The 13,669-nt window shown below is 42.2% G+C and overlaps 1 protein-coding gene across 1 annotated transcript in view; it reads right to left on the minus strand.

The window, feature by feature from the left end:
- Positions 1-13,669, minus strand: part of adamtsl4.S (ADAMTS like 4 S homeolog) — a 127,010-nt gene that overhangs the window by 65,284 nt on the left and 48,057 nt on the right. Inside the window, exons 3-5 of the mRNA XM_018233444.2 lie at positions 12,658-13,409; positions 8,914-10,300; positions 8,403-8,505 (exon numbers count right to left, since the gene is read on the minus strand). Coding sequence (XP_018088933.1) covers positions 8,403-8,505; positions 8,914-10,300; positions 12,658-13,409 — 2,242 coding nt within the window. The remainder of the gene's footprint in view (positions 1-8,402; positions 8,506-8,913; positions 10,301-12,657; positions 13,410-13,669) is intronic.

Here is a 13,669-nt window from a genome sequence, read left to right on the forward strand (position 1 = left end):
ACTTTGAATGCTAATAAAAACCTCTAAAAATTTTGGAGAATTCTTCAGTTGGCTAAACCCCCATAACTAATCCACCAAAGGCCTTCTAGTTGCCCTAGTCTCTTGGCATTCCTCAGGTAACTCTGACATATCAGTCACCAGCTATAGCAGATAAGGGCCACCCGATGGCAGATAAAAGCAATGAGATGAAAGGTATCCTGGTATCCTACCAAGGGGGGATGAGATGATACTCTGGAAAATCTTAATCATTGTCCTGGTTTGGATGCTACTACTTCTAAATTCTGAAATATTTTTCTATATGAAAAATTTGGTTAAAAACAAACTCTAATTCTTGGCAGGAGCTACACTTTAAGAAGTAGCACTGTATAAATAAAGATACACATTATATGCACATACAAGAAGTCCAACAAATGAATGGTCTGGGGGCTGATGTGTTCCTGCTTTGTCTGAAGAGGAACGGAAATATTCTACATATGGAAGGAATTAGTCTTATAATATTACCTTGCTTAAGGTCAGGTCTTGCAGCACAATGAAGAAAAGGAAAGAAAGGAGAGGAAGAAAGAAAGAAAGAAAGAAAAAGAAAGAAAGAAAGAAAGAAAGAAAGAAAGAAAGAAAGAAAGAAAGAAAGAAAGAAAGAAAGAAAGAAAGAAAGAAAGAAAGAAAGAAAGAAAGAAAGAAACCAGGAGATATTGGAGATACCAGGTCATGTCATGGCCAACAAGCTCTTGGAAATATACTCTGGGAGGTAGATGTCTCTGTCGTTCTGTGGATATTCTAATGCTCTCATTGATTTCTTGGTCTACCCAGCATTCTAAAGCACTGATAGGTGTAAAAAAAAAAGTCCAATAATGTTCCATCAGATCTGGTTGAGGCATGACTGCAGATGACAAATCCCCAGAAAATGGCAATAATTGAAATTGGTGGTGGTCACAAAGTCGCCTGAAGATTCTTTACTAAGGGGCAGCTTTACCAAAGAGCGAAGTGGCTAATGCTAGCGACTTTTTGCCCTATGCAAGATCACTAGTGAATTTTCGATAGGCAAAAATTAATGGTAGCGCATTTTCGCTTTGAGATGCTCTCACTGCCAAAGTAACGCAGGCGAAAAGTCGACATCGTTCGGCGCCCAGGACGAACCCCACATATTAGTGAATTGCCGCAGTCTGAGCGCATTTGCACCTGGTCAAGTGTTGTGATGGGTGTGAAACAGACGCTGGCGAAAATTCGCTGGTTAGTGAATCTGCTCTTAGGTGTCTTCAGGCGTCTTCGAAAGAATGTAGGTTTTACCACCAGCAACTTCAATTATTGCCGGTGGCAAAGAATTTTTGGGAGATTTGTTGCCATGCCTTTTTATCACAGACTACAAATCTCCCCAATGTCATTACCCTAAAACTAAAGGTGACTATGCACTGAAACAGGCAGAATAGTCATTTTTAGTAGCAGATTTAACCGGGCACATCGTGAATATGGAAGTAAATATTTCTTTCCCTACATGTGACACAGCTTTTATGCCTAAGAGGCTCAACAAGCCAAACAAAGAGGTTGCTGACTCAAGGTGGCCATTGATTCCGCCCAGGAAAGAATTTATCTTTATCAGTGTGAGACACAGCCGCCCCAAGGGCTCAGCAATACAAATAAACCTAATGTATTGAAAGTGCTACAGAGTTTTCAATGTACTGACTAAGAGGCTGCATGGGAAAATCAAAGCACTGGGATGACAACATAGGAGAGGAATGAGCCGACTGCTGGCACTGTACAGAGAATGTTGATATCTGGGAGAGATAACAAATGGATCCTTATTGGCAGGTGAATTTCCAAAGGACTGCAGGGCTGCAAGAATAATTCTAGTATTCAGAAGTACAAGTTATAGGATATTTCCGAGCATCCAACCAGATTGTCGGACTGGAGCACCTGTGATAAAGATGTTAGACAATTCATTCTTTGCGCAATGTATACAAAGTGCCTTGAACCAATCAGGTAGGATTACAGCAGAACAGAACATTGGAATGAAAGTACTGGCTGAACAAAGGGCCACCATGTATTGGGTAACCGGATACTTCAATTCTTTTGTTCTCAGTTATGTTGGAAGATTTAAAGTGCATTGAAGCTGCCTCTCTCTTGAGGTATAATAAAATAGTGGCCATATTAACATTAAAAACGGTAAAAATCTTGGCTTTACTAAACAATACGTTTTGAATGACACATCACACACACAGATGTACCTTTTTTACCCAACCCATACACAATACCTATTGTTCTCAGTGGTTGAACTACCTGTGGAGCAGGGGGCCAGGGCCCGCACCCCCTCAGGGCCCCCCGCGCGCCATTGAAATGCGGGCCGTGCGGAGGGGGGTGGGGGCACGGCTGCGGGTCACGCACCAGGGCCCGTGACCCTCTAGTTACGGTACTGATTGTTCTCTTTGCCTTTAACTTAGTGGGCACACAAAGCTCATTAAGTTGGCAATACACGGGCAAATTAAAGCTGCCAATATCTGTCTTTTACATCGATTCAGTGTGGGCGTCCGGCGGGTTTCCTGATTCGATATCTGTCCGATCGGACAGGTTTGATTTTTCCATCGATCGAGGACCGAATCGGTTAGTTGATGCGGCCCCACTATCCGTCGGCGCAAGTTTCCTTTGTATAATCCGATCATTTGGCCCTAAGGTCTAACGTTTGGATTAACCCGATATTGCCCCGGCCATTGGTGGGCATACCAGGGAAAGCGAGGTCACCAAAGAAGCGGATCTTATCGTGTATGGTCGCCTTTAGGTAAAGTATCAGTGCGGATTCTCAAAATGATAGCTGCCCTGTGATAATAGGGAGTATGTGACACCGAGCCAACAAAATACCTGGGTGACCAACTGTGTATCCCCACTCCTGCCACCAGCTGTGAGATGTCTAATTCAGCCCAGCGTAAGTTCTATTGCCCATATGTATGAAAAGCCTAGTGAAGGACAGCCCTGCCAGATGGAATATATATATCTAGTAGTGCCGGAATGTCAGGGAAGATAGTTGAATGGGCTTGAGAGTAATTATTACAGATGGCTGAACAGTAAATGAGCAGTGCACAGAGTGATTTGGCAGGCTGGAGATCGCCATTGGGCATGCTTTTTACTGAAATAAACTCCTAGCATAAATATGGGATATGTTTTTGGCCCATTTTTCTCAAATAGTTTATAGTTACAGACAGCTTCTCTTTCAAGGGTAAGGAACGAATAAATAAAATGCTATTAATGTTTCAAGATGTATAGTGAAGATGTTGAAACTCAAGACACTTTAAGCTTGTTTTTGGATTGGTTCCAGCCTCCAGAAGATTTCAAGGGAAACTAAAGCACTTAAGTAGACATTTCTTAAGCATAAATGCTTAGGGCTGCTGTAGAGCTTTTAACATTTGGCAGTTGGATGCGGCTTTTTAATTATGATCCCGTTTCCCTTCCCCCCAAAAGTACAAGCTGGTCAGCACCTATGCTCAAGCTGGCCCTCCCACATGTAGTTTAGCAGCCCGATTCAATAATCCAAGATAAATATTATTTTAGATCTTAGAGGGGAAATCTACCCAAACCATGAAAAAAAAACTTTTGCATAATGAAAGAAAATGTAATGCTAAGCAACTTTCCATTATGCATTAAGTAAAACGTTTTTAATTAGTTGACTGAATGAATGAAGTTACATGTAAATCTAATTCCTTTTGAAAGAAGCATTTGCTCAACCTTTTCTTTCTCCTAATTACTGAAGCAATGTAGCAAGTGTCAGCTCTTCTGTAACCAAGACTCCAGTCGCCACAATACTTGGGATGGACTGGGCTGGAGGGACACCGGGGAAACGTCGGTGAACCTTGGCTCTCGTGAGGCCCCCCGCAAACCCAAGGACACTTCTTCTCCTGGCTGGGAACTGCAGGAACCAATTGTGGTGCTCCCCCTCAAACTATTGCGTTTGCAAGGAGTAAACAGTTAGGTATGTGATGTCCAGCCAGATGCAATACTGAGGCCTGGTCCTACACTGATCAGAACAAGGACTTGTCTACCACCTGGCTCCAGCCACAACCAACCCTCCGCTGTTGTAGGTCGCTTCATGAAACCACGCTTGTTCGCTCACTCCATGATGTGCAGGGTCAGAGTTACAGAAGGAAGCAGAAGTATGTGCTTAGGGTTATAATGCCCTAGGTGCTGCCCACCCCTAGTTCCTTCCCTGTTCTTCAAAGGACTGTTTATCATGGAACATGCAATGCATTGGAGGAATAAGAAAAGAATAGGGACAGACAGATACTGTAGCCCAGTGATCCCCAACCAGTAGCTTGTGGGCAACATGTTGCTCTCTAACCCCTTGGATGTTGCTCTCAGGGTCCTCAAAGCATGTGCTTATTTTTGATTTTCAAGCTTGAAAGCTAATTTTAATTGCATAAAACCGAAGTATAGTGTCAAGTAGAGCCTGTTGTAGGCTGCCAGTCCACACAGGGGCTACAAATAGCCAATCATAGGCCTTATTTGGCACCCCAAGGGACTTTTTCATGTTTGTGTTGCTCTCCAACTCTTTTTAAATTTGAATGTGGCTCATGGGTTAAAAAGGTTGGGGACCCCTGCTGTAGCCAATAGCAAATCAATTTACAAATAATTTAAGGTTAAAGGCACACAAGCATGCTGCCAGCATAAATCAGCAGCAGACAAAGTGCCTGTCATCACACTGGTGCTCTCAAATGGAGAGAGAGCACCATAGGCTTCAGAACCAGAGGAGCCAGGGGCACTGAAAAAGTCAAATACAGTTTCTGCTATTATAATTTCTCTGTAAGTGTAAATCACATGAAAGAGAGTGTGTGGGCTCTGGCAAGAATCAAGAGTGTAGAGCAAGTGAAGGAACGCTATCTGACGTAACCACCAAACTTGTATCTTCACACAAACATTAGGCATAAAGTAAGCGCATTGTTTGAAATTCCCAGCCAGGCGCTTAGTGAAGGAATATAAACTAACGATAAGCTCATGCTAACATCAGCCTTGAGGAAAGGACAAGTACGTGGCACCTCAGTGGCAAAAAAAAAAATGAATTTAGGAGAGAAACACAAGAAAAGTCTGTGTGCATTGGGCTGGTGGAAGGGACACCCCATTACTTTTCTCACAGTGCATCGCTGGCCCAGAAAACTGGAGACACTGACAAAGGCAAAAATAACATTGACACAATTAACGCATGGACCGTGACAATGATATCATGGGGCCATTAGGCACAGACCACCGGCCATGAGAAAGTGGATTATAACAAAAGGCAACATATGCCTAACTCGGCAAAACTAGAAGGGCTCCCGGGCATCGATGCCTCACGCTGCCAATTCTCAGCAGGGAAACAAGTGTAACAGTGTTAAAGAACAAAGTGTGGGCCATATTTGTTTAACAGACATGTGAATCCAGTACTGGGATAGAAATACCACAGCTACCAATACAAAGGCTGTTAAAGGGAAACTACATCTCTATTTACCGGCAACTCTTTTTTTTATGATCTACAAAATAACAATATGATTCTAGATAATGTGTTGGGAGAAGTCAACCAGGAAAAAAAATTCTTTTTGGTCTCACTTCTTGCTCTGCAAAACCAGGAGCTAATATTGTAGGACTGACTGTCTGCTAGAAATGTACTCTTGAAGGCATCACTTCCAGCTTGGGAGAAGAAAAGGCTGATCCTGTGGGTTTCAATTCCAGATTTGGAGAAGAAAAGGCTGATCCTGTGGGTTTCAATTCCAGATTTGGAGAAGAAAAGGCTGATCCTGTGGGTTTCAATTCCAGCTTTGGAGAAGAAAAAGTTGATCCTGTGGGCTTCAATTCCAGCTTTGGAGAAGAAAAAATGATCCTGTGGGCTTCAATTCCAACTTTGGAGAAGAAAATGCTGATCCTGTGGGCTTCAATTCCAGCTTTGGAGTAGAACAAGCCTATCCTGGGAGCCTTAAGCCTTAGCTTGGGAGAAGGGAAATTCATCTGGTGGGCTTCACATGCAACTTGGAAGAAGAAAAACCTGATCCTGTTGGCCTCACTTGCAGCTTTGAGGAAGAAAAGGCTGATCCTTTGAGCCTCACTTCCAGTTTGGGAGAAGAAAAAGCCAATCCTGAGGACCCAGGGCCGGATTTACATAATGAGCGCCCCTAGGCCCACTGCCGTTCGTAGCTCCTGTCGCCTTCCCTTTATTCGTGCAAATTTTCATCAATGGGGTTGGTGCATGGGAAGGTTAAAATGAGTTTACAAATCCAGCACATTCCAGTGTTTTTGGACCAATGTGGTTGTGGTTGGGCAGCATGCCGCCCCCCTAAAATCCTGCCGCCCTAGGCCCGGGCCTAGGTGGCCTTTCCACAAATCCGGGCCTGTGAGGGCCTAACTTCCAGCTTTGGAGAAAAAAACAACTGATCTAGTGGGCCTCATTTCCATTTTGCAATACAGCTACTTTGGATTTCTGAACATTAATATTGGCTTTCCTTTGAAGCATATGCTGGTTTTCAAGTAAAGATCTTAGAATTCCCAGGACAAAAGGGAAAATTCAGCCTTGCAAAAGAGAAGTTCTACAATTATGTAAGGTTTCATTTTTATTTTCCTGTAACTTTTATGTAAAACAAATAGACACAGTGTATTCCAGAGTCTAATTAATCTGGTTTTCTAAATATTTGTGGAAGTTGCCACAACATTTACTCTACTAAGGTAAAATAAAATATAACACGCAGGCCCCAATGCAACAATGTCCTGGCTTGGATTTAGTATAAATAAGTATAAATCAATCACTTTAGGGACACTGGATAGATTACAGTATGAAGCAAGACATGTGACACCTATTAATTTAGGTCTTCATTATTCTGCATGGTGATCATGGCAGCAGTAACAAGTAGGGATGCACGAATCCAGGATTAGTTTTGGGATTAGTTTTGGGATTAGTTTTGGGATTAGTTTTGGGATTAGTTTTGGGATTAGTTTTGGGATTCGTTTTGGGATTTGGGCCAGGATTTGGACTTTTTCAGCAAGATTCAGATTCGGTCGAATCCTTCTGCCCGGCCAAACCGAATACGAATCCAAGAAATTAGGGGCGGGGAGGGAAATCACGTGACTTTTTGTCACAAAACAGGGAAGTAAAAAATGTTTTCCCCTTCCCACCCCTTATTTGCATATGTATATGCAAATTAGGATGTGGATTTGGTTCGGTATCCGGCTGAATCTTTCGCAAAGGATTCGGGGGTTCGGCCGAGTCCCAAATAGTGGATTCGGTGCATCCCTAGTAACAAGCCCTTTGGCTCTGCCACTCTCCAGACCGAATAAGTACTTGGTACCAAATAATGTGGTGGTGGAGGGGGGGCTAGAAGTTCTGCATATAAAAGAGGGTTATGGAATGACAACAAAAATGGTTTCATGCTTCAAATCTGAAAACATTGATAAGTCCCATCAGTTCCCTAATGGGCTCATTATACCAAAGAGAACACTGCAGGAAATAAAAGAGCCACAGGGATGAACCATTGGAAGGAAATGGAAATCTCCGGTAGGCCCAGACTGGGAGGCAGTGAATGGATTCGCCCAGCACAGTTTTATTGTTCTACACAGGGAGTCTTCCTGGAGAAGAATCCTGTCACTTTCACATGCTCCAGCATCCTCAATACCCAGTGAGACACAATCATTTTATTACCTTTCATGTCATGATTTTTATGGTGTAGTTTTTATTTCTAAATTACACTGTTTACACTGCAAATAATTCACTCTACCATGTAAAATTTCATTTCTGACCGGACAAGTGTATTTTTTAGTTGTAATATTGGTGTGTAGGTGCTTCTCAGGTCATTTTGCCTGGTCATGTGCTTTCAGAAAGAGCCAGCACTTTAGGATGGAACTGCTTTCTGGCAGGCTGTTATTTCTCCTACTCAATGTAATGGAAGGAGTCGTGTGGGACTTGGATTTTTACTATTAAGTGCTGTTCTTATATTTAGCAGGAAGCTGTTATCTAGTTACTGGTGATGGGCGAATTTGTCCCGTCTGAAATTTGTGAAACGGGCGAAAAATTAACGAAATGTGAGTTTTGCCGGCGTCAAAATAGATAGATACAACATTGACTCCTGTGTCTTTGTGAAAATGTCCCACTATTTCTTGCATTGCCTCATCTGAGGGCTTTTAGCAAGAAGTGCCCCAGAGCAAACCAGCTCTGTCATACTTTTATACCTCCACCATTTCAACATTTGAATATTATACACTGGGACAATTTACATTGTCCTAAATCGGAACCATGACATGCTACACACCTTAATAATACAGAATTTAGATCACTGTGGCCAGGAGATAAAATTTGAAATTCAGGGACAAAGCAACTGCATTAAGAAAAAAAAAATAGCATGCAATGATGATGGCTTCTAGAGAAGGCTTGTAGTAGTATACTTAATTATAGAGCTCTTGGATCTTACCTTCAGTGAAGGCTTCCCACTGGTACAGACGACCCATAAACTCTTGGCTGTTAAATGTTGCACATTGCATGGCTCTTGCATCCGGTTCCCCACTTGGACATGCCTGTAGATGTGGACACAGAAAGAAATAAAGAATCTGCCCTCATAACAAACTGTAGGTCTACTTATATCATCCAGCCTAAGACTACAGGTAGCACAGAGGGAGAAGAATCAATTGTATGTGCCTCTTTAGGGTCAGGGCACACGCTCAGATTTGGGGAGATTAGTCGCCCGGCGACATGGGAAGTGTGCATAACAGCAGTAGGTTTTATTCCCAAATTATAGAAGTAAAACTGGTGAGTCATGTCGATTGTGGTTTTATTTCATGATTTAATGCCAGGTAAATGATTAAAAAAAAATAGAACATACCAGCACTCCTGTCAGACTCTCCATGTACATAATGAACATCTCATATCTTAAGCTGTGCTGATAACACTAACAATAGTCTGGCTATTTTGGATAAAAGACATACCTCTTGGTTGCATGATTTGTATTGCTTCTGTTCCCCTTCGCAATGAAACTCCTCAGATCCTGGATTGTAAAGGTTCCATTGAGGAAGTTCTGAGTTCTGATGAAGGTTTGATCTCACATCTTGTTCTCTTTCTTGAGCCATAACTAGACTTCTTCCATAGGATGGCCAAGTATCAGACTGAGCAGGCCTGTGAATAGAAGGATGCTCTCTGAACAGACTCTGAAAGACCCTGCTGTTGTCCACACCATGCCTGTTTTGGCTCTGACGCTGGCTACGGGATCTGGGCAAAAGCACTGAATCAGATACCGCCTCATGGTTGTGTTGATCCACTTCATCTGCTGCTTTTTCACCAACAGATTCCTCAGAATGTTTTGATATCTTTTTTAATTGGGATGAACGTTCCCTTTGCATTAAAAACTCTGATCCTTCCGGCGAAGTCCTCTCATTCTGACCTTTCTTGGTTGTATCCAACCTTAAAGGTGTGTCAACTTTCTGACCTACGGTTCTACTTTGCATTGGTTTTACTGTGCCAAACATCTTGGCTCTAGGCATTCTTCTAATGTCTTTTCTGTTTTCCATAAAGTGTTGGTCTCCAATTCTGGTATAAACATTGGACTGTGAAACTATCTTGGAACTGTCTGCCACTGCAATTTCCTTAGCTGCAGCTGAAGAAAGGATGGAAGATGACTTTTGTTCAACAGGTTTTTCATCTGCCCATAATACCCTGGTATTAGTAGAACGAACCTTTCTAATATTAGCTACCGTGCTCAAATCATCATCATCATCTGCTTGCTTTCCTGAACCAATGTTTCGATCACCATACCTTTCATGGTCCCAATCATGCATCTCGGAGAAAAGTTGGCCATTCTGATTGGACTGACTCCTTCTGTGAACTAGCCCCCTCTTCTGGACAGGTTCTATTGGAGCTAAATCTGTTTCCAAAGATTCATGTTTTGACTCATCACCTTTAAGAGCTTTCTGCTGAAATCCACTAAGCCCCATTAATAAATGTGAAATGTTGACTAATGTTTTAGGCCATGAAGGACGCTCATGTACTGTCTTGTGTTTTATATGAGATAGATGGTGTTGCAGTGATTCTCCTTTATGAGATTGAGAACTCTTCTGTTGTGAATGCTCTGTGCTATGAACTATAGACCTATCTACATTATGCATGTGATAAACTTGTCTGTCATTTTGGGATGGTGTTTGAGTTGGCTCCAGATGCTTCTCCTCTTCTTTCCAAGGTGCAACTGTAGTTCCATCATCTACCGATTTATGATGCCTTTTAAAACGTTGTGATTCTTCTTTGTCTTTATGGAGTGGCAAAGCAAAGGGTACTTTACCATATCCATACTTTCCCGGTTTGATTGAATTTCTAACACGGGATCTGAAAGACAATGCATATATATCATAAAAAAAGGTTCCCATGAGCTATTCTGTTGCCCCCATTAATAATCATTTTTGTTTCAAATGCAAAATTTGTCTTCAGATATAGTTCCCTACACAAGCAAGATATACAGATTGCAAAGTTATGAGCTGGCCAAAAGGGAAAAATCCCCTTCCTTCATGTCCATGAATCTTGGCAAAGGCTTCAGAAAAGCAAATGTAACAGATTCCATGAAACAGCTGCCCATACAAGGAATTAAGTAAAAGGCTAGGGCATTTAAACACTTAATTGGTTTAAACTGACTTTTCTCTGTGTGGGGAATTATAAAAAGACTGTTGGTTGGAGATGGAGTATAAATTTCCAGCACTTTCCTTCCCTTTAAACAAACCAGATCCTTATCCAAAAGTTTGATTGCTTTGGCTCCCCAGTAAAAACACATCTGCAGTATAAGAAGATTAGAAAAAAACAAGTTGCGAAGACTGAAGTTTTACTGTGAAATCATCCAAATTATACAGTTGGATCTTCCCAAAAATGAGCAACCTAAATGTGTGTTCCAGTCAAGTTATATAACAGTAAAGGGGTCATTTACTTTGACTGCAGATGCAAAAGCTAGAGCACTAAGGGAAGCAAAGTATGCCCATCAACGCACATTCTAAAATTACTCTGCACAAGGCAGCCCTGTTTTTACCTCCTGTCACATGGAAATAAGTACAAACCTCCTCTGCCCTCCCTAAATGAACACAGCTTTGGCAAATACGTTCATGTACATTTGACTTGTGCAGGGCACAAAGAACTAAAAACATGGCTAACTGCATCCTTCTTTGGGCTTACGGTCAGAGGAGATCAGGCCTGTATTGACATCCAATGTTGCCCACAGCCTTTTGGCACAGAACAGGCAGAGACACAGGTGGAGATTCAGGGAGATTTAGTTCGCCCGGCGGCAAAATCCCCTCTTCTTTGGGCGACTAATCTCCCTGAACTGACTTACCGCCTAAATCGGCAGCGGGATGGCACTTTGTTTTCCGATGGCACTCCGAGTGCCGGCGATTTCAATTCTATCCGGTGGGAAGGCAGTTGGGGGAGATTAGTCTCCGCCGAATCTCCACGTGTGTCTCTGCCCTTAAAATTATAAAGTCCTTGGTCTGGTCAACAGGCAGTATTGAATTTTCCCACAGTAGTAAGAACTCTTAGGGTAATAACTAGGGATGCATCAAATCCAGGATTCGGTTCAGGATTCAGCCAGGATTTGGCCTTTTTCAGCAGGATTCAGATTCGGCCGAATCCTTCTGCCCGGCCCTACCAAATTCGAATTCTAATTTGCATATGCAAATTATGGGCAGGAGGGAAATCGCGTGACTTTTTGTCACAAAACCAGGAAGTAAAAAATGTTTTCTCCTTCCCACCCCTAATTTGCATATGCAAATTAGGATTCGGTTCGGTATTTGGCCGAATCTTTCGCAAAGGATTCAGGGGGTCCGGCCGAATCCAGAATAGTGCATCCCTAGTAATAACACAAGGCATTTTGTCCTTCACTGCTCTTCAGAATTAAGCAGTAGAGGCCATTCTCCAAATGTTTATGATCTTAATGTTCTTTGATGATGCACACAAAGCGGTGACAGGTGGACCTCCTTGCCATAGCACTTGCCTTAAGATTTGTTTTCTCTCTGCCCATCAGCCATGAGTGCAGACAAAATGCACCAGGCTAACTGTAAAATGATATATATATTAGCAGCCCATATGTCCATTTGTCCTTCTTGGCCTGTACCATTGTCATTTCTCATTTATATATAAGACTGAAGAAAAGATATGATGGAAGAGGAGAATGAAGAATAAAGACAAAATTGTAAAATGGTGAGAAGGTGTGAAAAGCGAGGGCCTACTGTCAGGAGAACATGGTAAAAAATTGGAAAATTGAAAGAGAAGAAAACTATGTTATGGAGAATGGGCCAGTGGCCTATGGTTGATGAGGCCTTAAGAAAACTACAAAGATATTTAGTCCATTTTTAGGCAATGATTTTAACCTTTTAACTGATGTGTTAGCTACAATATTTATTCTATTGGGTATTAGATAACATGAAGATATTTTAAATTAAGGAGATACAGCGTTGCAGTTCTTCCAGTAACACAGCTGGTGTGGAGAATGCTGAGAACTACAATCATTAAACATCTGGAGTGCTGAAGGATATCTATCCCAGTTTAAAGTAGAACTGCACCCAAGACTTGTTGCTGTCCTAGAAAATATTACAAGAAAAAGACTAATCTAAATACGAATAGATATGGATATCTCAGTCTATATAATGCATATGTAAATAGGAATTTCCAGAGCATTAAAAACATACAATTTCATTTGTTTTTACCTTCTAGAGAAACGAGACTCCTTGGTTGGTGTCAGTGGTGGGAAAGACTGCCCTGGATTGTGGTCTTCAGAACTTTCAGGTTTCAGAAGAGGAATGGAATCTGGGAAGAATGGCCATGGTGCAGGGTCTTCAACCTGCCTGGTGATGTTTCTCCGGTGATAGGATGATGGTATGCTTTGATGATCATTCCTGTGCATGGAGAAGGTTTCAGGAGCAAGAAGCTCTTCCTGTAGGTAAGGAGTCTCTAAAGGTGCTGGATGCCACCCTGTCTCAGGATGCCGTGCTGCTTCCCGCCCTCGACTGGATATGGATCTATGGTATGGTGAGTTGTCACGGTTTTGGGTTGGAGGCTGTGATCCACTGGAATGTGTGCCTTGGTGAGAGTGGCGGTTAAATGGATTGTATCGAAGAGTTGGAGAATGTCTTTGACTCCCAAGGTCTACAAAAGGTGCTGCAATCTCCCCATCTGTGTGAAGTGGGTATGCTGGCCTTGCTGCTCCAAATGGATATAAATTGGATCTTTCATCATTTGGTGAAGGTTGAGGAATGGTCTGGATGATGTGCGGAGCTGTCTCTGCTCCTGGTACCCAAGGTACCTGCTTATATGGAGACAAACAGCTCCTACTTCTTTCTATTACTCCTAGTTCACATGTCTGAGAACAACTAGACCACGGCCCCCAGGTACCCCACAGTCCAGACATTTTGTTCCCAGCTCCTTCATCCTCTGTCTGTCGAGGTGTCCTGTTGGATACCTACAAAGACAAATGTACACACTAAATGAATTACAAATTGTCACCAATACCGACAGAACTAAAACAATTATGTACGTGATTTCTTTGAAACAGAAGACTGAAGCCTACTTAAATAAAACAGTACAGACCTCTAGCTTGGCCTAATGTGACTAATATAGAGATCTTACATGATAGGGTTTCTCAAGTGAACCAAGATCATTTTATAATTAACGTAATTACTATTTTGTAACAAAAGGGCATTTTGGAGACCCATTTAGGTT

The sequence above is a fragment of the Xenopus laevis genome, chromosome 8S (genome assembly GCF_017654675.1).
Source record: "Xenopus laevis strain J_2021 chromosome 8S, Xenopus_laevis_v10.1, whole genome shotgun sequence".
In the NCBI taxonomy this organism is placed as follows: domain Eukaryota; kingdom Metazoa; phylum Chordata; class Amphibia; order Anura; family Pipidae; genus Xenopus; species Xenopus laevis.